The sequence below is a fragment of the Ptiloglossa arizonensis genome, chromosome 2, assembly GCF_051014685.1.
Source record: "Ptiloglossa arizonensis isolate GNS036 chromosome 2, iyPtiAriz1_principal, whole genome shotgun sequence".
Lineage (NCBI taxonomy): Eukaryota > Metazoa > Arthropoda > Insecta > Hymenoptera > Colletidae > Ptiloglossa > Ptiloglossa arizonensis.
In genome coordinates this window covers 13,404,707-13,432,232 of record NC_135049.1, presented here as the reverse complement: position 1 = coordinate 13,432,232, position 27,526 = coordinate 13,404,707, and the positions used below count along the sequence as shown (strand labels likewise).

The following is a 27,526-nucleotide window of genomic DNA, read 5'->3' as shown; positions in this document are numbered from 1 at the left end:
TCTTTATCGACATAGTGGTCGATAATTTAAACCTAAAATTACATGTAGTAGATAAATCGAATGAAAATCAATCTTCTTTTCTTAATAAATTCTAAAAAAACAAACCGAAGTATAATAACCACAAGATCACAAAAATAGAAAAAGATTGTTTCCAAATCTTAAATCATAGCAATCTCGATTCGCAAACTTAATAATACTAATTCTACATATTTTACATTCTCGCAATTTTTCAGTACTGCTCTTTTACAATGCAATATTGTCTCGATACTATTCGATACTTCCAAAAATATTCATACCCATGTATACACATACAACCCACAAATCTATACATACAAACTCAAAAACCGTTTAAAAATTACAAATTACCGAGTATCCTTTCTTTACCACGTCCAAGAACCAAGAAACTTACCCTAGGTTCCCTTTTAATCGATTCATATTTAAAAAAAAAAACAAAGAAAAAGTTGATTGGTAGCAACGTTCTTTGAAATCTATAAATTCGAGAAAAAAATCAATCGACAGACCGTTTCGTGGGCCGAGTACTCCAAGAACCAACAAACTTACCCTAGGTTTCCTCTTAATCGATTCATATTTAAAAAAAAAAAAACAAAGATAAAGTTGATTGGTAGCAACGTTCTCCGAGATCTATAAATTCGAAAAAGAAATCAATCGACAGACCGTTTCGTGGACCGTAGTACGATCGACGTTCACCAGTCTGAAGAATCGCGAGTCGGCTTGCGTCGCGACGCGATTAGAAAAAGAATTCCTGGAAAATGAAGTTCGAGCTCGCGCATCGCAGGTGTACGTAGTTCCGAGTTGGATTCCGCGAAACTGGTCGCGGGGTTCGCAGCGGGTAGCAATTAGACCGACTTATCGTAGGTATACGCTCGGTGGACAATTTCAGTAACGTAAGAACCGCTGCGGGCCACGGATCGACGAACGCGGCACACTGGGATTTGTCACCGTTCTCCTCGGCTCTTCTGCGAGTGGTAAACTTTTCTGGTTAGGTTACGCGAGCCGAGCACAGGATACAGGCCTTAATGATGTCCATCTTTGGCGTACGCCGCCGTGTTTGGTGTTGGACGATCGACACTTTTGTCCTAGAAACGCACGCAACCCGCGGCATTAAATTCCCCCTTCAAAATGGCGTCTTCGTTGCGTGGATTCTTTTTTTCTTTCTTTCTTTCTTTTTTTTTTCTTTTTCGCTTTTTTTCTTCCACGGCTCGACTCGGCCGGACAATCGGCAGATAAATCACGTGTACCCGTATCTTCGTTCCAGGACTGCTCTGCCATCTCGACGACGCCTGCACTTCGAACCCCTGTCACGAGGGCGCGATCTGCGACACCAGCCCCATTAACGGATCCTTCACTTGCTCTTGCGCAACTGGTTACAAGGGTCTGAATTGCTCCGAGGACATCGACGAATGCGAGCAGGGTGAGTACCGATTGTTTCGTGTATCGCTTGTACAACGTACACCGTGGCATTCTTTCCGCGAGAAAAACAGATTCCGGGTGGAGGGAATGGTTGGATCGGGGGTGAAGGATAGAATTTTTACGGTTTCGCGTACCGTTACGGTTTTTCGTACTTCTTCGTTTAGATTTGGTCTGCGGATGTTTCTTGCGTCGTAGTGACGCGTACAGGGAAGAGACAGGGTAGGTGTACCGCGTAGAGGATTGTAGAATTATTTATTTTATATATATTGGAATTATACTCGAATTATTCTTATACGTTAGGATTATATCAGAAAGATTATAGTAGAGTTACATTAGAAAGCTTGTATTAAAATTATAGACTAGAAAGCTTATGCTAGAGTTATATTAGAAAGCTTATACTAGAATTATATTAGAAAGCTTATACTAGAATTATATTAGAAAGCTTATACTAGAACTATATTAGAAAGCTTATACTAGAATTGTATTAGAAAGCTTATACTATTGTAGAATTATATTGGAAAGCTTGTATACTAGAATTATAGACTAGAAAGCTTATACTAGAATTATAGACTAGAAAGCTTATACTAGAATTATAGACTAGAAAGCTTATACTAAAATTATAGACTAGAAAGCTTATACTAGAATTATAGACTAGAAATATATTAAAAAGCTTCGAAGAAATTAAATTGTGATATTTACTTGGCTTGTTAAGTGGATAAAAGACAATACAAGTGGTGGAAGAAAATGTAAACAATTTCTGTAATTTTTCTTATCAATCGAAATGTATCAAAATGACACGTCTCGTGAATCTAGAGATTATATTTCTTCGGTATATCGCGGGACAAGAAGATGGCACACTTTGAATGTAGTGTAATTTCTGTTTATTTAACAGAAATTTGATTTTTTTACACATATATTTTTCGGGTATCTTTGTTGACACAGGAATGAAATGAAACGACGTTTCATCGATCGATGCATTTTTATTTAAAGAATTAAAATCGTTAACGAAACTTACGAAACGCAAGGGGACAAAATGGTACCACCCTTAACGAAGTATTTAAAATATAAAACAATCAATTAATAATATTCTAAGCTTAATATTTTGTAGCACTTTACGTTCAATAACTTCCACCATTGTTCTTGGTAAATATACATAAAATTGTGGTAAAAAATTCTGACACGTTAAAATATCCATGCTCTTGGGTTTATAGTACCAAATACAAAAAAATATCAAATTTTCTATCTTTTTGTCCCGAGATGTGTATCGAGAAGGTACAATAATAAAAAAATACAACTCCAAAAATCGACGAGAAAGTTTCCAAGTTAGTAACAATCCCTTTGATTTTATCGAAGGAAAATTAACAAACAGAAAAACAACGTGTTTTTCTCGAGAAAAGATTATCAGTGTACGAGTAATTATCCCATAGAGAAACATTCGAAAGTTCACCAACGATTTTTCACTAATTCTCGTGATACTTTTAGCATTATTTTGCTCCACGTGAACAAAATTCTAATAAAATTTGTCAATAAGGTTACTCGTAAGGATCGATAATCTCAAAGCACCTAGAACATACGTTGGAAAAGTTTCTAATAAATGATTCATCGACCCGATAGATTGTACACAACGATTATTCATTTAGTACGACGTAAATGACATAAGAGAATCGTTCGGGTTAAGCCAGCTGAATGTGTAATCTCGAACTGTTTCGAAAGTAATCTCCCTTTAAAACGAAAGCAATACGCGCCACCGCCTCACGGTGCTTCATCGAGCATAGTTATTAATGATTCGCTTGATCTAAAAACGCTCGATGATGATTTCGCGCATGAGCGAGCCAGAAGTATATCTCGAAGAACGTATCTGATAGATTTTATCGCGGCGCGGGCACCAACGTGAAAATACTTCGAATAATAAATGATACACGATCGTCGTACGGTGTTTTATACTCGATGGAGAATTTAAGCAATTCGAGACACACGAATGGTACCATACTGCACGATACCGTATACGTTCCACGAATTCAATGATTCTAAATTTAACGATGCAAAAATCTTGCCGGTGCTGTCGCAGAACCTTCGATTAAATAAAAAAAAAGGTATATCTACGATTCCTAAATCGTTTCATTGATATATTATCATTACCGAAGCTTTGAAAAATTCTTAAAATTAAATATCTCAACGAGACTGATAAAGAATAACTTCTGTGAACGTAAGACACAATTTATGGAGGATTAGTAAAGATTCTTAAAGCATTCTAATAAAAGAAAAATAACAAAAGAATACCATGTAATTTATATATTACCTAAATTGATCCGTACCAAGAAATCTATTTGCTTTTTTATGTATCGAGGAATCGAAGTATACTTTGGAAAATTGTTACGGTTAAGTTCGTGTTTCCACGTGAAAACGTTCGAAGCATGTTCGTTCGGCTGTTATTAAAAATTCCATAAATTACGTACCACCGAAGAAATTCGTGTAAATTTTACAAAGGCGTACGTACACGTTTGGTTCGTTGCGTGGACGTGTTATTTGGCCTTCTTTGTCGGTGACGTTTCGTCATCTGACTCGGTGGATTTTAAATTAGATACCGATGGGATCAAACGATGACCCCGTCGTTCGCGCAGGGTCAATACGTCGGTTAATGATTTTTATCTAGTCGTACACGGTTTTACACGGGTCGGTATGCTCGTATTTTTCACGACCTGTGCGTGTTAATATCATTGGGATCGCGTGGGCGTTTGGATACAACAACCGATAATAACCAGTCGATAATAAACCGTAGACGGTTTGTACTTCGTTAAACTCGTTGAATTCTTCGTATAAAAATTCAAACGAGGAACCACTTTATTATTCGTGATAAAAAACGAGCAGAATTTGTATTCGGATAAAAGCTTCCATTAACTGGAACGAAGGGCACACAATTTTTCTTTCTTTTTTTTTTTTATTACACGTCGAATAAAAATTAGACTTTGAATTATGTACTGAAATATTTCACAATGAACAAATAAGAATCGAACCTTTCGATCGTATGAATAACCGTTGCCCGTTTGCTTTTATTCGTGATGTTTTATTAAAATGAAACGTTGCCCATCTCGGCTCATAATTCAACGTAACAATATCTCGTTAAGTTCTACACGCTCCCATTGTACGCGGAATGGGAATAAATTGCACGATGTCGAAGAAGAAACGCCAATTTCGACAAATATTACGTCACTTAATTGCCTCATCGATACTCGATAATCTCGTTAACTTTTTCACTCGTATAGACTCTGAGAGCAAAAATTCGGTTTCTTTTATCCATACGTGATCGAAAACCGTGTGCAGAATTTAATACGTGGTAAAATTATACAAGTTCGAAGATATTCGAATTAATTTATCGTACGAAGACATTGGAACCGAGTGTGAGATATAAACGTAATAAAAATAAATAAAAAACAAAAAAAAAGATATTATAGAGAAACAGTATTTCGATAATTTTAAATAAAATAATTTTAAGTGTGTTTCTTTTTCTCTTTTTCTCAAATTTACGATAGAAACGATTGTTCGATATACAGTAGAACCTCTCGTACTCGAACTAATAAAAAAACGTAAGTATTCGAATAATGAAAGAATCACTTTTCCAAAATTAAACTTCATTCGAGAGTTTGTTCGAATACGTAACCGACCCATGTCTACGGTAGCTGTATTATAAAAATAATCGTTTGTTGGAGAACTCGTTTCTATCGAAGTTCGCTGTATTTAAATTCCTTGGGAGTATAAAACGAACAACGACGCGTCGAAATTGATGAATCGTTGATCTCTGAAAAAAACTCGTCCGAAATTCGTCGATCTTCTAAGCCTAATGGGTACGAGGATGTACGATCGATACGAGAGATCGAGAACAGTCGATAATTATCAGATTAATGTGTCCAGGATCGTGCGAGAAAGCCCCCACGGTTCGGGCAAATTGAAATCCCACACGTGGTAGACTGCCGGTCGAGAATCGATCGATTACGATCGATTAATTCGGTCCTGGATCGGGTTCGTTCGTTCTGTCGGGGTTTCTATATCCACGATGGTGCTCCCATCCCGTTGCAGTTGTCGCCGATCGTGATTGATCCATCATGAACGGGAAATCCTAGATCGTAGAGTTGTTGCAATCTTATCTGAATACATCTGGTTGTAAAATATCGATTGCGCCTAGTTCGATTGCTCTCTTGTGGGAAACACGCAGTCACGTTACGCAAAACCATGCACGAGCGTATTAAACGGTGTATTTTAAAACGAGCAACAAATTTCTGCAACATTACGTACACTCGATCGGTTAAAAATTTCACTTGGAACACCAACACTCTTTCTCTCGACTGACACTTCAACTACACGATACAACGATATACAATTTTCTCAATTCTTAATTATTCTTAATTCTTCAAACAACAATTCAAACGCACGATACAGTGACACTTTTCAGTTAATTTCAATCACACTTTCGGTTACATGGAAACGTTTCTCGAAACGCGAGAAATTTTCCTCGTCTCCTGTACCAATCGATCACGTATCGTTTCATAGAAATCGTTCGAGGAGAACATTTGCTCGTTCGTATTCAAATTTAGAAGGAAGTAATTCATTACTCGATGAGTCGGTACAGTTCCATAGTGTTGTTTAAAATTCCCTTGTTACGTAGCACGGATTAATTCATCACCGATAATTGGAATTATCTCGTTCTCGAAGCAACGGGGGAACTCGTGACTTTCTACGGAGCTCGGTATTTTCAGTTCTCGATGTGGAAGACGGAGAAGTGTGTAGAATTTTTCAATAACAGGGCAGGAAGAAGGGGGTAGGTGTGTCGGAGGCAGGTCTTTTCAAAGGTTTCGCATCGGGCGCTCGCGATCTCGTTCACGGAGCATTCCGCGCGAACACCTGTAGGGTGCAGTGCACCTTAATAAGTATCCTCTTCGGCTTTTTCTTATTTCCGTCTCGTATCTCCGGGCGAACTTGTCATTCGTAGGCCCCATTCTCCCTCTTCTTCTTTGAGAATGAGTTACCCTGATGCGCAGCTTACGATTGGATGGCCACGGCACGATGTATCGAACGAGTCCTGCCGCCGGAACACCGACGATTATTAATAATTCCACGAAGGTAATTGATGGTCCGACGGGAATTTATGTTTCAAACTGTGCGTTACACGTTGGTATCGATCGATCGACAGTTGTCTCTAGAACAAGTATTTCGTCGGGCTGCCTTTGAACGGTATTCGACCTTTGTTTCTTTTCGTTGGAATCGAATTTTCGGAAAGATTACAAATGTATACTACTTTCGAACCATTTCCCTCGATAACGAATCGTAACGAACGAATTCTTCTTCTTTTTATTATTAGTAGCCTTTCGTTTATTCTGAGAGAATCGGATTTTTTGAAAGATTCGAAATGTATACTACTTTGAAACCATTTTCCTCGATAACGAATCGTAACGAACGAATTCTTTTTCTTTTAATTATTAGTAGCCTTTCGTTTATTCTGAGAGAATCGGATTTTTTGAAAGATTCGAAATGTATACTACTTTGAAACCATTTTCCTCGATAACGAATCGTAACAAATGAATTTGTTTTTTCAATTATTAGTAGCCTTTTATTTATTTTGAAAGATTTGAAATTTATCTACCTTGGAAACCACTTTAGTCGATAACGAATCATAACAGAAGAGTTCTTTTTTTAAATTATTATTTATAATTCTTTCATTTGTTTCATTGGAATAGAATTTTTTGAAAGATTCGAAATATATCCCCCTTCGAAACCATTTTGGTAACAAATCATAATAGAAGAGTTAGTTAGAATTCTTTCATTTATTTTTTTCAATTCGAATTTTCTAAAAGATTCAAAATATTATATATCCCCCTTTGATACAAGTTTACTCGATGACGATTCGTAAGTTTTACGAGTTTCTTTTTTTTAATTATTAGTTGATATCCTTATATTTACTTCATTGATAACAAATCATCGCAGAAGACTTTTTTAAAATTATTAATCGTTCATATTTACATATATCTATGTATCTCCCCTTTTCATTTCCTTCGAATCGAATTTTCTAAAAAATTCAAGTATACAACTCTCTCTGAAACCATTTCATTCGCTGAATGGTTACAGAATAGTTTTCTTTAACTATTAATCGTTAAAAAATACAGAATGAGCCAACAAGAGTAACCACCTGAAAGGACTCGTCATCAATTGACTCCTAAGCAAACGTTGCAAATTTAACTTTCAATATTTAAACCAATATAAATAGTGTATATATTGAACAGATAGCTTCTTGTGTTCCAACACCCGTGTCTACCGCGCAGCTTATGTTCTTTCGAAGATCGTAACGATCTGTCGCTTCGGTATGTAACGTACCCACGTAAAAGGATATCGGCCAAAGATGGTGTTAGAGGACCTAACCTATCGTATTCTCGCTTTGTCTATCACTAGCTTAGAATTTTCTCAAGGATTCGAGTGTATTTCCTGGCGCCTGGTCCAATCGCCGTAAAGTCTCGGGCGAGTCGCGGAACGGAAGAACGGTGAAACTTTCCCTGGAAAATTCTAAATTTAGTCGAAAGTTAGCGATCGAAGATATCGTAAATCGTTGCCCACGGCGCGAAACAGTAGAAATCCAGCGTTCGTTCCGCGTGCGTACGCGTTGCACGTGTAATGGGTTTGCAATTAACCGGTGGACAGGCCAGTAGTCGCGGTTTAATTAATAGTCCGGTAGAGAATCGAGCCTCAGCATGGGGCCCACACACCTCGACGATTTCCTTCCTGCGTGGAGCTTCATCGCGCGGTTTAATCTCGTCGCATTATCGGCCACGGAATTCGATTTATGATACGGCGGATAAGGAACGCGCTGTCAATCCGCGTTGGCAACGAACGTTGACATGGAAATAAGCGTAGAACGACGCAGTGCCGTGACCGTGCTCGATCACCCGTGGAATCGGCAAAAATTCTAATGGTCGTGATAACGAGGAGACGGTTAGGTTTCACCGTTAACGCAAAAGGAAATCGAAACGGGGCGAGCGGATCGAAAGCGGAAAAACCCGCGTGGAAGCTTTTTCTTACTTAATCCACCGCCTTAATATCGGTTTGCTTCTTACCGTGCTCCTAATGGAGTCGACTGGGCTCTCGTGTTCGATGTTTTTGTCGCGTTATGGACCGGTCGTTCGTGCACGAAGAAATCCTGATTTTTGAGAACCGCGTGTAGGATACCGCCGCGCGAAAGAATCGTTACGCAAGGTACGCGGAGTTTCTCGGTTGCGGTGTTACTAACGTGATCTTTAACTTCCGGTTGACTGGAATTATCGTCGGTCTTACGGTAGTCGGAGGACGATTGATGTAATTGTGAATTAAACCGCAGTTAGAAAATTCTGTCTTTTCGATATGTGCATTCTCCGGGAACGTTACACTTTGGGTGCGTGCACCACTGTTTGGAACATCCTGGAACGGAGAAGCTAAACAGAGATTGGGTAATAAGACACTTTTTCGGCTTGGATGCGATTGTTCGAGAAAGTAGAGATAGAATAGCGTAGAGTGTAGAATAGGAATATCAAAGAATAGAATAGAGTATGGAATAGCAATATCACAGTTTGGAAAACTCTAGAGTAGTATAGAGTATGAAATAGCAATATCATAGTTTGGAAAACTCTAGAATAGTATAGAGTATGAAATAACAATATCACAGTTTGGAAACCTCTAGAATAGTATAGAGTATGAGATAGCAATATCACAGTTTGGAAAACTCTAGAATAGTATAGAGTATGAAATAGCAATATCACAGTTTGGAAAACTCTAGAATAGTATAGAGTATTCGATTAAAATGGAATCCATCGAGTGACCAGTATCACATTTTGGAAAACTCTAGAATAGTATAAAGTATGGAATAGCAGTATCACAGTTTGAAAAACTCTAAAATTGTATAGAGTACTCGATTAAAATGGAATCCATCGAGTGACCTGTATCACATTTTGGAAAGCTCTAGAATAGAATAGAGTACTGGATTGAACTGGAATCTATCGAGTGACCAGTATCACATTTTGGAAAACTCTAGAGTAGTATAGAGTATGGAATAGCAATATCACAGTTTGTAAAACTCTAGAATAATGTAGAGTATGAAATAGCAACATCAAAGTTTGAGAAACCCTAAGATAGTATAGAGCAAATGGATTAAAATGGAATCCATTGAGTGGCCAGTAACACATTTTGGAAAACTCTGGAACAGTATAGAGTACTCGATTAAAATGGAATCCATCGAGTGACCGGTATCGCAGTTCGGAAACCTCTAGAATGGAATATAGTACTGGTTAAAAATGGAGTCCCTCGAGCGACCAATACCACTGAGTCGCGATATCACTGTCTGCAAAACTTTAGAACAGTACAAGTAGCCCGTGAGATTATCCAACGAGACACGGACTCGGTTAAAATGGAGTTCCACGAGCGATCGGTACCATCGAATTGCAATACCGCGCGGACTCGTTTTAGAAGACGAAGCCACGGAGGCGCAGAAGAAGCACCTGAAAATGCATTCAAGTAAATCCCTTTCATTCGCGAGCGCCCGATAATAAATACTCGCCGGCCGCCGTAGGTGCACCGGTTAATACATTTCGTTCCAGACAAAGACACTTCATTAATAATCGGAAACGCTTCTTTTGTATCCCGAGCGCTCCGGTTCGTTTCTCTCTCCCTCTGTTTCGTTCGCAAGATGGCCGTCGTCCCGCGCTCGGGCTCTCTCTCTCTCTCTCTCTCTCTCTCTCTCTCTCTCTCTCTCGTAGAAGAAGAACTTCCTCTCCGTGCATTAGTAACCACGCGGTCGTGTTTCCACGGCGCGTTAATCAAACCGCGCCAACCGAATTAATTGGATTTCGGGGGTGAATGTGTTAACAATCGCGCTCGTTTACCGCTGCGGAAAGAAAGACGCGGCCACGTACCAGCGGCCGTCATTAGAACCGCGTAACGTGCGCTCGTTCGCGATTCATTTTCTGTATTTCATTAGACGCGCGAAACGGCCGTCCGCGTGCTGGTAATTTAGCAAACATTCAGCGCCGGACGATCAATCTGCCAGCGTATCCTTGGGTTCTCGTGTTTTCCGTTTCACGTCCGGTCGATATTTTACACCAACATCCCCCGGGCTGCGAACGTGTCCCCGAAGACGTAAGAAAACCGATCGATCGTTGCGAGTCGATCAGTTACAACCGAAGACCATTTTTTTTCGCGATTCTTCGAGGCATGGTTATTAACGCTAGAACTACCGATAGACTGCAGTGTATCGAGGTATTCCTCGAATGTATCTTAGGGAAATCGATGATCGAGGAAAAAGAGGACACTTGTGAAATTTTAATAAATTTATATAGAGTAAAAAAAAAATTATAACAGCTTTTGAAAAGTGCTATGGTATACGAAGTAAATTTCTTTGTAAAAGCAATTCGAACTTGTGCATAGTTATCTTTGTTTTTTGAACAATGGTCTGGATAATATCGTACATATCGTTCGATCGGAGCAATATTATAACGATAGTGTCAAAAATATACAAATTTTACTTTTCTGTTAACTCGTGCAATTATCATTGATAGAGGTTCGTGTATATTGCGGTGGCTCGATGCGTGATGTTAATTCCAGGTGGTAGAGATCATTTTATAAGTTTAGAAACAATATTTGTAGTGTAATAAACCGATGGACAAAATTTGTAGCAAACCAAGAAATATTACTCAATTCCTGAAGAAGATCAATGGAACACCATTTACAATAGATGTGATAGTTGTAATAGACGTAAATACAAAATTTGTAACAACTCAAAGGACATTGCTCTATTTTTCAAGGGGATGAATAATAGACTACCCTAAACGTTCCTCGTGTAGAAGGAACTTAAAAATGAAACACCTAGCAATTCAAAGGACATTACTTTATTTTTCAAAGTGACGAATAGACTACCTCAAACGGTCCTCGTGATATAAAACTTAAAAAATAAGGTTTGTAGCAACTCTCAGGACATTACTCTATTTCCCAAGAAGATCAATGGATTACTGTAAATTGTCCTCGTGGTAGTTACAAGGATCTTAAAAACGAACCTACCTAGCAATTCAAAGGACATTACTTTATTTCTCAAAGAGACGAATAGACTACCGTAAACGGTCCTCGTGATGGTAAACTTAAAGAATAAAGTTTGTAGCAACTCTCAGGACATTACTCTATTTCCCAAGAAGATCAATGGATTACTGTAAATTGTCCTCGTGGTAGTTACAAGGATCTTAAAAACGAACCTACCTAGCAATTCGAAGGACATTACTTTATTTCTCAAAGAGACGAATAGACTCTAAACGGTCCTCGTGATGTTGAACTTAAAGAATAAAGTTTGTAGCAACTCTCAGGACATTGTTCTATTTCCCAAGGAGATCGACGCACTACCGTGAACAATCCTGGTGATAGTTGGTCCGGAGAAAGCGCTCGGTAGGCTCCCGACTGGCTGGCCTGCACCAGATTTCGACCGTTAAAGTTTTTTATAGCCGCATAATGAATTAAGGATCCCAGTTTTTCTGAGCGTGGGGCCTCCCCATTCGGGAACCCGTTCCTTTTGCCGGTAGACAGTACCGTGTGTCATGCTTCGAACCCGAGGTTTGTAATTAGGAAGACATTACTCAAAGAGAGCCCAGAACGATTCTTCGCGCGCCTCTTTCGTCTTCTTCTTCGTCTTCCGTCCAGATGGGCCCTCAGGCTCGCTCGGGGGCGTGCTATTGCTCGGTTCCTGAACACCATCGAGAAAATTATCCCTGGATCGTCAGAAATAGACCCCGGTGGACGATATTATTTGCCCGGCGGTGATAAACAGCGAATTATCCCTCGAACGTAGGCGAGATTGCTCGAATCCCCGAGCACGGTGTTTAGAGTCGAGGGTTAGTACCCTCGTATTTGATTTATCGCTCGTTTTCCAATCCAATTCGATGGAAATATCGAAGACCGACTGGTGTAATGTTCGGTTGCTTTTTAATTAACGCGAGAATTTTTAACAGTGGATACGAGCAAAGTTTTCTGATTCGTAGTTCTCGATCGTTGTACGATAAATGTATGCTGACATTACACTAAACGAGAAATCAATAATATTGAACAACTCAAAGGGAATCGTGTAATTTTTGTCTCACAGAAGACAGTACTATCGGTGGTGTAGTTTTCATATCCACTGCGAGAGAGTGTGATCGAAAATTATAAAATACTTCTCAACAAGTATCATCCTGATCCTAATTATAAAAAACCGCGAACTCCATCACAGTGCGATAGATTCGTCCTTTCGACACAGGGGAAAATTAGATAGTCCTCGAAAATATTATACTAGTATTTTCGTTAATGCTAAAACTACCAAAGGGGTCAATTTGACTCGTTTCAAACTTCTTTTTAAAGTTACTCGATTATGAACCGTGTCTTTGCCTATAATATTCGAAGACAATCATCAAAAGAGACAACTGATAATACTCGTAAATTAATTTTTGCTCATTCCCCATCTAACATTCAAAATACTTACGTAGTTTGATACAAATAGTAATAAGTTCATCATCGATAGTTTTAGTGTTAAAATCGATAAATATTAGATTCTCATACATCAGTATAATATTGCAGTACTTTTACATTTTGTGATATTCTAAATTCTTATACGTCAATATAGTATTTACTGCAGTATTTTTACATATTGTGATATTCTAGATTTTTATACATCAATATAATATTCATTGCAGTACTTTTACATATTCTGATACATACATAGTCTGACACAAATAGCAATACCTTAACTGTCAATAGTTCTAATATTAATATCGATAAATTCTTATACGTCGATATAATATTTACCGCAGTACTTTTACATATTCTGATACATACATAGTCTGACACAAATAGCAATACCTCCACTGTCGCTAGTTCTAGCGTTAAGAACCGTGGTTAGACTCTCAGCACGGAAGCTGTCGAATTTTTTGCAAGGTCCCGTACTATCGCGAATTCGTCGAGCTATTTTTGCACGATCACAATCCATCAACGAGCCGATTTTCCCCCTCCGCCTCTTTCCCGTGTGTCCCCCCTTTTCGTTTAAGGTTTTAATACCGTCGGTGATTAGTCGAAGCTCACGCCCTCCTCGTCTCATTTATCCCGGTTCTTTTGTTTCTCTTTGCGGAGCCCTTTCGGTGGTACAGGTCATTAAATCCAGAGGGAACGTCCACTCTCTTCCCGCTCATCTTCCCTGGACGATTGCCTCCGGCCGTCAGATCCTCTGGACCGATAAACGCGACAGCTCTCCCTGCTCCCGGTTTCGTCGGGCATTGAAATCTCCGGAGATTAGCTCGACGATTGGCCAGCGGTCATAATTATTGGGGGATCGGCGACGCGTTTGGAAACGCTCCCGAAGAATCGTTCGTGACTTGTGTAATTCCACGTTGAAACTTTCCGTTCCGTGTACCTCTAGGAGAGGCACGTGTTTATTACCCTGTACCCGATCCACCAATGTTTACACCCTTTCTTGCACCGGGAATAAGTAATCGATGGCGGTTTACGGCTCGTGGCGAGAAGAGAACCGGCCTACGCGTTCTATTTGCGTACACTGGTGATGAGATCCGGTCGACTCCTCGCTCAAGAATCTCGGTTAGTCCCCGATAATTCCCCGATCGTCTCGATCGTATTCGCCTTAACGAATCGTAAGTTATCCGGATATTCACCCTATCCTCTACACCGTGGTTTGGAATAACGCCAACCGGTTTAATTAATTTCAGTTCGATGCCGCGGTAGCTTCGCGGAATTTAGAGACTACTTCGGTTCTGGTTCGTACTTTCGCGAGGGTTTCTCGACAAAACTCGATTTAAGAGGGTGTTCTTTTACGATTTTTTTTTTTTTTCTAACGGTAGGCAGGCTATTTTCTAGCGAGATTTTACGTACGTTTATCCGTCTTACGAGTACGTACGGTGTTTTTTTTTATATAGAAATATTGCAAATTATCGGAGTTGTAAATTCTTGTTTAATGGCTCTTTCGAAAAAGATGCTTCAGACACAGAGGGTGGGAAAGTATCTTCGTTAGGATGGATGTAGTTATAGTAGAAATTAAGAAGAAGTTAAAATCTCGATAAATAAACAAATGGTGAAACTTCAAATTCTGAATTTATATTTTTTAGATTTATTTTGTGTTTAGGATTTGAAAAAAATATAATAAAACTTAGTATTTTTGAGAATTTCTAGTTCCAATAATAGAGACACATCTACTGAACATTCTCTCCAAATATGATGTCAAATTGATCAACTGGATCTTGAGTTATGGAAACCAGTTGAAAAAATAACGTTTTCAGAAAAGTTAAAGTTTCTCTTATCAATCTCACGTATAACGAGAATGTGTATTCAAACCTCTATATCATCGAAGGAAATAGTTTTGCACACATATTTTCAAAGTCATACACTTTAAGAAAATACATTTTATATTTTACATACTTTAGTTTACTTCGTCGACCTTAGGCATCGAGCTTTGGATAGCGACTGATTAACTAACAAAAATTAAATAAAAACTAAACAAAGACTAAATAGAGACTAACTGACTAGACAAAGCACTTTTAGTTATCCTACACAAACTATAACATTGTCATGGTGTATCGTTTCTATACTCCAACAGTTTTCTTTTTCAATTTGTCCAGCAAGGACACTCGGTAAATTGTTTTATCCGTATTGTGCGTTTATATGACTCAGGAAGCATCTGTATAATAATTACAACGCATATTGTCGAGGAAGAAGGTCGTTTGCATATTTTCCACATATAGAACCTAACCCAGACCTTCGTGGCTAGGTCGTTCGGGTGATTCTCTAATCTTCCTATTAGCATAAAACTATCACAGCCGTATTCAATGCCTTCTATTGATATTGCACGGATTAACACTAAGGTAGACGGTTTAGGTACAGAAAAATTCTCGTGCACGTGGACACAGACCACTCGCGCTAAAAAGAACAAAGTGGCCACGTGCTCCACCTTCCGTATCGTCTGTCACCTACAAACTTATCTCTGATCACTCACCTATTGCTAACTCGCAAAAACTAAATCTATCACAGACACTTGGACTTCTCTCGTTACGTATTTAATACTAGAACTATCTACAAATTTCGAAACATTAAAGTGTATCCAAAGTATAAGTACAAGTATAAAGTATATACAAAGTGTAAAAAAAAGAACAATCGACGAGGAAAAGGAGAAATTTATAAAATTGATCACGTGTGTAGAATAGAAAAGTCGTAACGTCTACAGAAAACATACTCGAGGAATTTCAAGCAAAATTTCATTACGAAAGCAGAAGTGATTTGAACCAATTAGTGAAACTATTGTTAAATCCAAGATCTTCTTCGTCACGATGCATAGTGTAACGTAACAATAAAACACACCTCTTACCACCGTAAACAAACTATGACGTCTCGAATTGCAAGAAATTCGCTCCGAAATGTTCGTGCAGTATCCCAGTTTCGCGTCGTTCAATTTGTAACTCGCGCCCGATTTGCAACCAGATCGAATTGCAACCACTGCTAAAAAGAGCGATCGATGTCTCAAGCAGAAACTTTTGGATGGAGGTTACAAAACACCTGCACGGTTCAAACCCCCGGAGACCCTACCCCTGGACGACGTTAATTGCAATTTTATACCGTCGTATGAAAATTTGGTTCTTTCGTTTGCACGGTCGCAAGTTTTTCGCGCGCGATTCCCACAAAGGAAAACCAAGTTCGGGATCGGTTAATTTCAGGTGAACGACGTAATTTATTCGCGGAGGTCTTCTTCCCGTGAGGGACGTCCGTTCCCGATATAAGGTCGTCGTATGTATTTCGTGCGACGCCGCGAGTCTTTCTTGTAATTCGTCCGGAGGTGGCCTCGACGAATCGCGAAAAAGAAGTCCTCCCTTCTCGTACCCTCGTTTCCCCTACTGGTCCCCCCGCGGCTTTCCCTCCAGCCTCTGCTCGCGGCTTATAAATATTTACGACGGATTCCTGAAAACGTCGGTCCATTTGCAGCGAAGGACCACCGCAAACGGGGTCGTTCTCCGACCACCGCTCGTCCGGTGTCGAGTTACATCGCCGCCATCTTTCGCGGGTCCTGAAATTCTCCGAGACGCGTGAAGGTGACACCGTCGAGACGTCATAATTCGTGGCAGCGGGGTGAAAGTACCTCGCGTGTCGTAAATACGATCTTTTTCCTTTTATTTATCGTTGTTGTTATTATATTTTAATTTCTTTTCTCTTTTCTTTTCCTTTCTTTTCTTTGCGAGCAACCGTGCTCCGATTGCAACGAGAATTTCAATTTCTCGAGTAAGTGGGGGGTCTCGTGAAAACGTCTCGACTCGATGAATATTTTTAATTGAGATACACCGCAGCACAGTTTCGAACAGGTTTTATTTATCGATGGAGGTACGATGATAAATGGGGGGAAAATTGTAGCTTTTGGCTTGGTTTTATTCTCGTCTGTCACGGACCAGAGCTGGTTTACTTTTTTCGATTCGAGGGAAATCTTGTCGGGTGTTAATTAGTGGGAGTTTATCAAAGATTTTGTTAGAGTTTGTTCGGAAGGATTTTTTATACAGTTTGAAGAATACATAGGAATTGGGGTATATTGCCCCTATTCTGTATCGTCGTTAATACGCCACACACTGTTTTGTCTTGCATTTACACTCATTCTTAATCTTCAAGAATCATTTAAAAAATCATAAGTCCACACAATACTCAAAATTTCATCTTCTATTTAATCTTTCTACTCCGCACAAACGAACTTTCTCCGATTAAAATTCTTTGCATTGAGACCCACCTGGAAACAAAGTCGAAATTTTTCATAAATCCCAAATATGCTGTCAGAGACTTCAAGATGGCCGAACAAAACAACTGTCGAAAAGATTGGCCCACAGAATGGGTTCCTCTTTTTTTTCTCCCTCCCCCTCTGGAACATAACGGGCTTCGTGTGAGTTCCGCAAGCCCGTTCATTGCGTGCCAGTGCAAACAACGCGGTAACGCGTAACGAAATCCCTCTTCCTTCGTGGTCAAACCTCCCCGTTCTTCAACCTCGGCTTCCTCACCTTCTTCTTCGTTTTCGTGCCGAAGTTGACTCGGCCGGATCTCGTCGGAGGTAGCGGAGGGGGGGCTTGGTTCGCTACCTGCCAGCTAAACAAAGACCCATTGTTACACCGAAATTTGGCAACGTTGCCCTGACAATGGTAAACCGATACCAGCAGAGGCAGTTCGTATACCTGGACGTCGAGCATACCTGCGCCACCTTGGAAATCCAGGCTGGATATTATCCATGAGACTTAACTGTGTCTCTGTTTGGAAATCATCTTCGAGTTTGTTGGCTCGATTCGATCACCATTGATCGTCATCGCGAACGAGGATCCTATTACTCGGTGATCCGAGGAATCTTTCGTTTCGAAACATTTGAGATCTGCGAGTGTACGTTCCATTGGTAAATCGAGTTATCTGTTTCCTGGTTAAACAAAGATAAACCTTTGGGCAGGGTAGACGTTTGCACGAAGACTTTCGAAGGTCTGGGTTGGGTAACTAAGAATACGAAGAAGAAGATTGCAAACTGGCGAAGAAGATTTCGTTCGAAGAATTTGATTAGGACGATACGATATCACGGGAGGTATTCATGGTTTTTGGTACAGAGGTGTGTTATGCACCTGGTGAAGAAGAAATATTTAATTTTTAATTTTATTTCATTGATGAACCAGAGGCTCTGTAACTCCAGGGAAAATATAAGAGAAACGTATCTAGAATCTTTGATCGGTAGTTTACTCGCTCGAGAATTATTTGTATCGATTATTAATATTAATTTTGAAAATACTTAGATTTTAAATGCACCAAGATTACCTGCGAAAAAGTCAATCCCATCGTTTAAGGCCATTCGTAGGTGCGATAATCCTATTCAAAGGATCTGTACAATAGAATCTCGAGGATACCGGAGTAGATACTCGAGTTGACAATTGGTCAATTTGGTAACGTTGGGATTATATACCGGACCAGTAACCATCTTTTAAAAGAAGAAAAGATTATCGACCTTCGAACCTGAAGAGTAGACCTATATATCGTTTTCATTATCCAAAGAAATGTTCAACTCTAAAATTGGTATCTCTGTTCGTGAAACACTGTGTCTCGGTTCGGTACGAATCCACTCGAAGTTTTCCAATTCGAAAGCAAAGGAATGTTTAGTTTCGTTCGTGTACCACAATAAATCTAAGAACTCGATTAGGATATATACCAGAGGAAACTCGAACACTGTATTACATCTCCGTTGAAGAAGCAATATCCGTTCTTGTTACCTAAAGCAATTTGCAATTCGGTAATGGAGGACTCTCTCTCGAGAAAAATCCACTCGAAGGTGGTTCGAAGAGGTACTCGAAGATTTCCAATTGGAAGCCAAGGGAGACGAGAGAGGGCGGACAAGGCTTTCGTGTCGTCGATGATGCAGAACAGGACGTTGCTCGTAATAAGATTTTGCCGGAAGCGGAGGCTTAGGAAGTGGCTCGGCCGTACCTTCTCGATCGTAAGCTCACGGTGGCAGCGGCTCACAAACGAATCTAATTAAACGCTAAATTGTTATTTTAAGTTTAATAACAACCATAATGACCTCGCGCTCGGATCCGTGCTCTGTTATTATCTAGATTGCATATTTTCCGGTAGATTAAGTTCCGTAAGAGGCACTCGGGACCGCAAGAAGCGCGCGAGAGCCAGAGAACCGAGATCCAGCTACCGATCGTACGAAACTCGCAAACTGCGCCCTGGAGGGAATACGATTGATCGATTATCCGCGATATTATGTACGCGAACGCGGGATACACCTCTTCGATATTACGGAATCGGCGAGCAATGGCCGCCGGGTAATGACGTACAGAGAAATTCTGTATTAAAATCCAGCGGTGGTCGCGGTTCGTTCGGAAATAATCGCGATTAACCGAATCGGTTTGTAAAATGGCTGGTGGGATCTATTTTCGTTTGTTTGCACGACTTCTCGACGAGTAATAGGTCGTTCGATAAGTTGTTTCGTTCGATGTAACTTATTGAACGGTACTACAATGAACAGTACTGTTTCATAAGTTTTATCGGACGACAAGTTTTATCGAACTATATTGAACAGTACTACATTGCACAGTAGTGTTCGGTAAGTTTTGTCGTTCGATAAAACTTATTGAACAGTACTGTTCAATGTAGTACTGTCCAATGTAGTACTGTTCAATGTAGTACTGTTCAATATAGTACTTTCATCGAACGACAAAACTTATCGAACAACCTAATACGTACTCGAATTTTTGATCTTTGGAAACTTCGATCAATCTTTCTATTTCCTTCTTCCTTCCTATTCTTTCAATCTTTCTCTTCTTTTTCTGCTAACTTTTTATCTTCCTTTCAGTGCTCTGGTTACATATTCTCCCTATTTCGTTCCCTACAATCATATCCACAAAGATAAGAATAACAACTATCGTATCTTCTTTCTCCGGATCCTATTCAAGAACACCTAACGAGCAAAGCTCCTCGAGGAGGAAATCTACTCGAATTTTCGCTCTTTGAAAACCTCGATCAATCTTTCTATCCCCTTCTTTCTTTCAGAGCTCTTTTCCCATATTCTCCCTATTTCACTCCCTGCAACCGTATCCACGAGTCTAAGAATAACAACGATCGTGTCTTCTTTCTCCATCTATCCCGTCCAAGGATACCTCCCGAGCAAAGTTCCTCGCGATCGGTAAGAAAAATTGAAATTCTCGGTCTGAAAACGGTGGTCCCGCGCAGGATGGTTGTAGCAGGATCGTCCGGTCGGTCTCCTGTTTCCCAAAGCCTCGTCCTTGAAAACCGCTCGGCGACACGGTCTCCGGCGACCGATTCGTCATCCGTTCGTCCTCGGCTCTCGATTGCGAACACGACGGAGCAATGCGTTTCTTGCTCGGCCCTGGCCGCTCCGTAACACACGTACGATCACCCCCTCTCAGCCCCCGTGATCCCGGAGCAGCAACCATTTCTCCCCCTGGGTTCTTTCTGCGCCTCCTTCCGCGCAGCGGTCAAACGTCGCGCGCGGCGACAGCAATTACCCGGGGGGTCGGAAAAACCGTCGGCGAATTACACGAGGCCGGTATGCGAGCGTGCCACGACAGAAGCGACGCCACTTTATAAACGGCCGGCTGTCGTTGCCCTTAGAAAAGTTCATAAATATCGCTGGTAATTGTAAGCGTTGTCCCTGGGAACGGTGTAACGAGCTCGCGGGGCTTGCTGCCACTTTCGCGTCTGCTCTGGCCCGTGTACGCGCCACCGGTCCGCTTGTTCTTGGTCACATTGTATGTTAAGTAACGCGAACACCGCGCGTTCTACCAGAGCTTTTCGAATCGTTCCCGTGAGGAAGGGACGGAGGACACCGTGAGTCCGTTGGAGATTGAGAGCTCCCTGTGACTCGTGATCGCGATTTATCCCCTTTGGGGATGTCGACGAGACGCGACACGCGTGCTACTGAACCTTCGGCCAGTTTCGTCCGGTGGTCGACTAAGTGGACGATGTTCTTTGAGTTACTTATCGGGAGGTAGGAGTGGCAGGGATCAATTGTTGAAAGTGATCGTTTCGGTTTAGATTGTGGGGGATCCTGAATAATTGTGTCCTAAACTCTTGGACACTTGGGTTCTGTGGTTCTAGAAGTGGAGAATGTTCTTTGAGTTACTTATTGGGAGTGAGGAGTGGAGAGGATGAATTGTTGAAAGTGATCGTTTTGGTTTAGATTGTGGAATTTAGATTGTGTGGGGGATCCTGAATAATTATGTCCTAAACTCTTGGAGACTTGAGTTCTGTGGTTTTAGAAGTGGAGAATGTTCTTTGAGTTACTTATTGGGAGTGAGGAGTAGAAGGGATGAATTGTTGAAAGTGATCGTTTTGATTTAGATTGTGGAATTCAGATCGTGGAGGATCTTAAACAATTGTGTCCTAAACTCTTGGACACTTGGGTTCTAGAAGTGAAGGATGTTGGTTTCTTTGAGTAACTTATTAAAAGCAAGGATTGGACGAGATGTGTGGATGAATGTGGTCGTTAGGTTGTGGAATTCAGATCGTGAAGGAACAAATCGTGTCCTAAACTTTTGGACATTTGAGTTCTGTGGTTCTAGAAATGGAAGATGTTGGTTTCTTTGAACAACTTATCGTGTCCTAAACTTTTAGACACTTGAGTTCTGTACTTCTAGAAGCGAAAAATGTTGGTATCTTTCTGAAACTTATTCGAAATAAGAATTAGAGGGGATGAATAGTCGAAAGTGACCTTTGAGTGTAGCATCCAAATTGTAAGGACCAAATTGTATCTCCAACGCAGGATAAATCCTGAACGACAGTCGTGAACTGTATTATTATCCAACCCTTACTACACACGTCTTTCTCATTTCGCATAGTAACCGAACTTGAGTCACTCGAGGAACTTCTTCGTTTACCAAATCAGTATTTTCCTCGCAATATCTATCAAACAGCTCAGAGTACTGATCAAGGATTAGGAAAGAGTATCCGTAAAGATAAATGGAAAACCGTGCTCAGTCGTTACCTCTTGTCCCATTAGAAAAATAGTTTCTCCCTCATAAATGAATATCCATCCGAAGCTTAATCCTGAACACTACCTTTCCATAATCCTGAACACTCCAAATACTAACCAATATGTTCTGATTATATTATCAGCAAACTCACAAATTTTACAAAGTCATCGATAAAAATCAATCCTCCTGGAACATACAACCCTTTTCGAGTAAAAATGAAAAAATAATAGACATTAACCGACGAATGAATTAAAACTCAAGAAACATACCTACTAGTACCTAACAACATTCCGAACGTAAAATAAATGCGTGCAATTTTTCAACGATATGCATTCAAAGGTCGCGATACCTTACCCTTACATTTTAACCGAATCATCGCCTATCGATTGTCTCCTCGTGTGTATCGATACACCGATCGAGCATTCCGCTAAAGTAACGATTCTCCGCATTCTTTCGCTCGGTTCCACGCACTTTCTCCTCGAAGCACGGTGCAAAGTCTGGTTAAGGTGATCGTCGGCTAATTTCCGTCGATGCTTCTCGTATCTGGCTTTCCTCGCGCGTACGCGTGGGATCGAAATTAAATCTGACATTTCGGGTGAGCCTCGGGTCCTAATGAAACGCTCATTTCGCGAACGACGGACAGCTGACAGCGGTAATTACCTTATTGCGATTAGCGCGAGTCGCATAACTCCGAGAAAAGTGGGCAAGTCCGCCGTGAAATGGATTCCCGGCGAGGAGAATGGTACCCATGGAATCTCTGTCCGGCAGCTTCCTTCTTATGGTCGTTGGCCGTGCCTTCGATGCTTCTTCTACTCGGTCTTTCTCTAATGGCAGCGCGTCGAAAAACTTAGGCACCGAGTTGGCCAATTAAGGCGCACTATCGTGTATTTGTCGTGCATCCCACGGGGTATGCACCTGCACGCTGGAGTTCGATTCTTCCACCGCTATTAATTATTATGCGCCACGCGTATCGACGCAGTTTTAATTATCGGTTTTAAGTACGTTCGGTGCTCGCGCGAACGATCCTCGAGGATGTTCGCCACCTACGAGTGTATCCGTGTTTCGCGAGAACATCGTCAATCAACTTGTACAAGACGAACGAACAAACTGACTCGATTTAATTTTTTTTGAACAGGGGGTTAAGGAATCGAGATTTTTTTTTTATCGCGAGATCATCTCAGCCGATCTTCACGGTGGTGACGTATAGTTTTTTGTACGTATATGTGAAGGAAAATGTGCACTGTGGTTTTATATTGGGTTGTTCGGAAAATCATTTCGTTTTTTTTTTTTTTTTTTTTGGGTGACAATGAAACATGAATTTTTTTTGAGTGTATAAACATTTTATTAAATTATGTATTCTCCATTTTGGAAAACGAGATGACTTTCCAAACAATCCAATATATATATATTTATTATGTATATAAGATACTTTGTACTTAATTTTATTAATATTCATATCTTACTCTTTGCACGTGGTCACACTCGTGCTCGCCATACAACAGTCTAGATCTTTTGTTTTTTTATTCTTTCCTATGCATGCAGATGTCATCATCAATGGTATGCAGAGGTATTCTCTTAACAATATCTTTTTCTATATACGTTTTCTACGTTACCTTTGATTTTTTTGTTGCAAATCCTGGATTTTTGGATCGTTGAGTTTCGATTAGTTGTAGGTGATTTTGAAAACTTGCATAACGAAAGATAAACCAAAAATCAAGTGTCAGTTTTTGTTATAACACAAATTTTGATTTATTCTCTAGTTGATTCGTCTATTTAGTACTATAAAATAGTAGGAATTCGTCAAAGATTCGGTTAAGGTTTGTCTAAAAGGATACATTTATTTTTTATACAATTTTACATGGGAATTCCAGGCATATCTCTATTATTCTTCGTTATCGACACACTACACATTATTTTTGCCCTTCCTTTAATATAATTCATTTTTCACTCTTTAACCACTCCACTGAATCATATACTTGATTGACAATATTATTTTACATGCTCGAGTTAAAGAAAACACTAGGTACATCAACTTGTTTTTATGGCTAATTTTGTAAGATTTTTCTTTCTTCTTCGATCTTTCCTCGTATTTGTGGATATCACTGTTGGTAAATAAATGGTGAAAATACTAATGCTCGTAAGTAAATCGTGAGATAAATTCAACACCGATGATTGTTTCTACCATTGAGTAATTTAACGGTGGAAAGATTAACGCGTTTCGTTCCTCCTCCTCGATGTAATTAAATTTTACATGCACGTGTAAAATTGCAACTTAGTATAAAATTGATCATTAATTATTACGGGCCACGTGTCCGTGGCATTTTTAATTATCGACCCCCTTAGCGACCATTCCTCACCGCTCGTGCGATCAACCATACGTGGTTAGCTTTGTTTCCTTATTGGTCGGGAGCCACTTTCCACAGGAAATGGCAGTTCGATGGATCGACTTTCACTTAAAAACCAGAGATTATCGAGTTGGATGAGTCGAAAGAATTTTGCCCCGGGGGTAGCCGACGATTTCGGAGTTCACGAGAGAGCATGCGAACGAGAATTTCATACGGTGAAAAAAGAAATAAAAAATCCTATTCGATGTGTCGGTATCTCGTGTTTTCGAGTTTGAGAAATTTGAACAATTACGAGGTATCAGAGATACTCGAATCGGGTAAATAATTCCAAAGGAGGCGTATTTGAAAAATAACGATCAAACACGCGAATTTTCATTAATCGGTTTTATCGTTCGACGATCTCCCTCTTGGAACACGCTCTGAATGTTTGAAATCGTTAACATAATAAACCGGAATACATTGTATATATTAAACTGCTTTACTCGATACGGACATAAATATAGTAAACGGTGTCGTTCCAAAATTTTACATCGTGTTTTCGTTTAACGACACGATCACAGCGAGATTAACAGGGCGACTAATTTCTATGTTAACCATCGTAAACACAAGTGTACGAGCTGTCGTGCACCTGCTGTGCCACGGAAACTATTAATTTGCATAATTTTCTATACCTCGAACGCGCGCGGTGATATTCACTTGAAACTTCAACCGTGTGTTTCCAACGAATTATTCCGAAATAATTGAGCGTAAAGCATTCACGGATTGTTAAACTCGACGCTTCGATCGATATCAATTAATTGCATCGCGTAATTTCATTATCTGTGTGAAACGTTACACCTCGATATAAGTCTCGGTCGCTAACAAACAAGCTCGTGTACTCTTTATGGTGATCTTCGTTTATCGTTTCTTTCGTATCGATTTAATAAATCGCGCAATTTTATTATTCGCGTGAAATATTCAATTTCAATAAAAGTTTACAATCCCTTTCAAATAAACTCATATACATTCATCGAGATATATGTATATCTTGTTCGCTGAAATTTTCAAATCGAATTGTTCAATTTCAATAATTATAAAATACTCTAAACATATCCCCGTGATTTAACATTCTCGGTAAATATTTTCCACTTTTACCAACTTAATAAACCGTACTGTCGAATAAGCTCTTCTTTGTTTAATCTCGAAATTGAAATTTTCAAATCAAATCGTCCAATTTGAACAATTACGAATTTAATAAATCCTATAATTTTATATTCGTGCGGAACATACGAAAACTTTACAGACAAAATCAAATCGTCCAATTTCAACAGTTACCAATTTAATAAATCCCATAATTTTATATTCGTGCGGAACATCCGAAAACTTTACAGAAAACCAACATCCGAACAAAATTTACCACCAGCTGTCGAATAAACCCCTATTTGTATCATCTGAACACTGAAATTTTCAAATCGAATCGTCCAATTACAACAGTTACCAATTTAATAAATCCCATGAATTACGAAAGAAAAAATTACAGAAAACAAACAAAAGATCTACAAACCTACCAAATAAGAATCATTTCGTTACATGAAGATATATCGCGCAGGTTGAATATTTTCGAAACGTTGAAAGAGTGCAATTTGCCGTGTTTCGATCACACGGAAAGTTTTCCCATGGTATAACGTTCCCCGTTTGTTTCTTCTAGGATCCCCTTGCGAGCACGACGGCATCTGCGTGAACACTCCCGGCTCGTTCGCCTGCAACTGCACGCAAGGATTCACAGGACCGAGATGCGAGACGAACGTGAACGAATGCGAGTCCCATCCGTGTCAGAACGACGGTTCCTGCCTGGACGATCCTGGAACCTTCAGATGCGTCTGCATGCCCGGTAAGTTTTCGTTTCATCGTCTCAACACGCGCAGCTTCTTCCATTCGAGGCGATGGTGCCATCGAGACGCGGTTCGCGCGAAATATTGCTCACCGCAAGTACCGCAGAAGGGAACGGGTAATTCCCCGATGGTTCGCGTGACCATAAGTGAACCACACCTGAATGCACGTTGGTTACTTTCACAATGGCAATTGGTCAAACTGCTCCATTTACGCGCGCAGAAATAGCACCCTCATTGAGCGTTTTCGCGCGCCTATTCATTGCCCGCAGCGTGCGCTCTGCCCGTGCTGGAAAACTGACGGTCGAAACGCAAACCGGTTCCGGAACGCGTGTTGCAATTTTTTTTCCCCGCTTTTAAGAGCAGCCGCGTCCGAGGGACGCGCGAACCTAGCCAACTGCAGTTTCCATGTGCGGCTTCGTGTCGCAACGTTCGAGTAAAACAGGGGGATACAGATTCTGGCGAGTCGCGTAGATAATATCGATGAATTCTGAATTATGCCGACATCGATGTCGTTCGAACGGAATCTACCGTTGCTTCGTAGCCAACGGAATTCACTTGTATGCAAATTTACGGAGGACAATACGGAGCGTTCGATTTCAACGAGATGGAAAAATGGGGTTTCTTTTTCTTTTTTTTTTTGTTCAATTTACGCGAAAACGGGAGAGGTAGGTACTCGAGTGTGGATAAATTTGTACAGGTTTGAAAGGAGACAGGATCGAGGATTTTCAGAAATTGTATCTAAGATGGAACATTGAGGGGATTTGTAAAGTAAACTCAAAAAGCTTAATTTTTGCTATGGAAAATTTCTTGAAATAATAGAGACGCTTATACAGATATCTTTCATTTTTTTCTTTTAAACTGAAAGCATGGTATAATATTATACAATACTAATGTACACACTGAGCCTCGATCTTCTCGAAATAAAAAATCTGGGCCTCAGCGAAATCAGAAATCAAATATTCCTTCACGGGAGGCGGTGACTAGCCAGAGATCAGTATCTTCCTATCTGGACGCAACCAACTCGTCGCGCGATTATAAGGCCCCTGGGGCCCTATTATCCAAAGGATTTTCGTAGAAATCGTATTCCCGCGAGTAAGACACTTTTCGTATTCCCCAATCCTCGAAAGCCTCCGATCGGAAAAAGTGATTCAATTTCGATTTTTCAAAATAAAAAAATCTGGGCCTTAACGAAATCAGAAATCAAATATTCCTCCACGGGGGACCGTAACTAACCAGAGATCAGGATTTCCTTATTTGGACGCGACGGAGTGGTCGCGAGGTAGCATCTCGTCGCGCTATCGTAGGCCCCCGGGGCCCTATTATCCGAAGGATTTTCATAGAAATCCTATTTTCGCGAGTA

At 40.2% G+C, this 27,526-nt stretch overlaps 1 protein-coding gene across 3 annotated transcripts in view; it reads left to right on the top strand.

The window, feature by feature from the left end:
* N (neurogenic locus Notch protein) overlaps positions 1-27,526 on the top strand; it is a 481,045-nt gene that overhangs the window by 304,118 nt on the left and 149,401 nt on the right. For all 3 annotated transcript variants that reach the window (XM_076327069.1, XM_076327068.1, XM_076327070.1), the window contains 2 exons: positions 1,277-1,432; positions 25,983-26,165. In XM_076327069.1, coding sequence (XP_076183184.1) covers positions 1,277-1,432; positions 25,983-26,165 — 339 coding nt within the window. The remainder of the gene's footprint in view (positions 1-1,276; positions 1,433-25,982; positions 26,166-27,526) is intronic.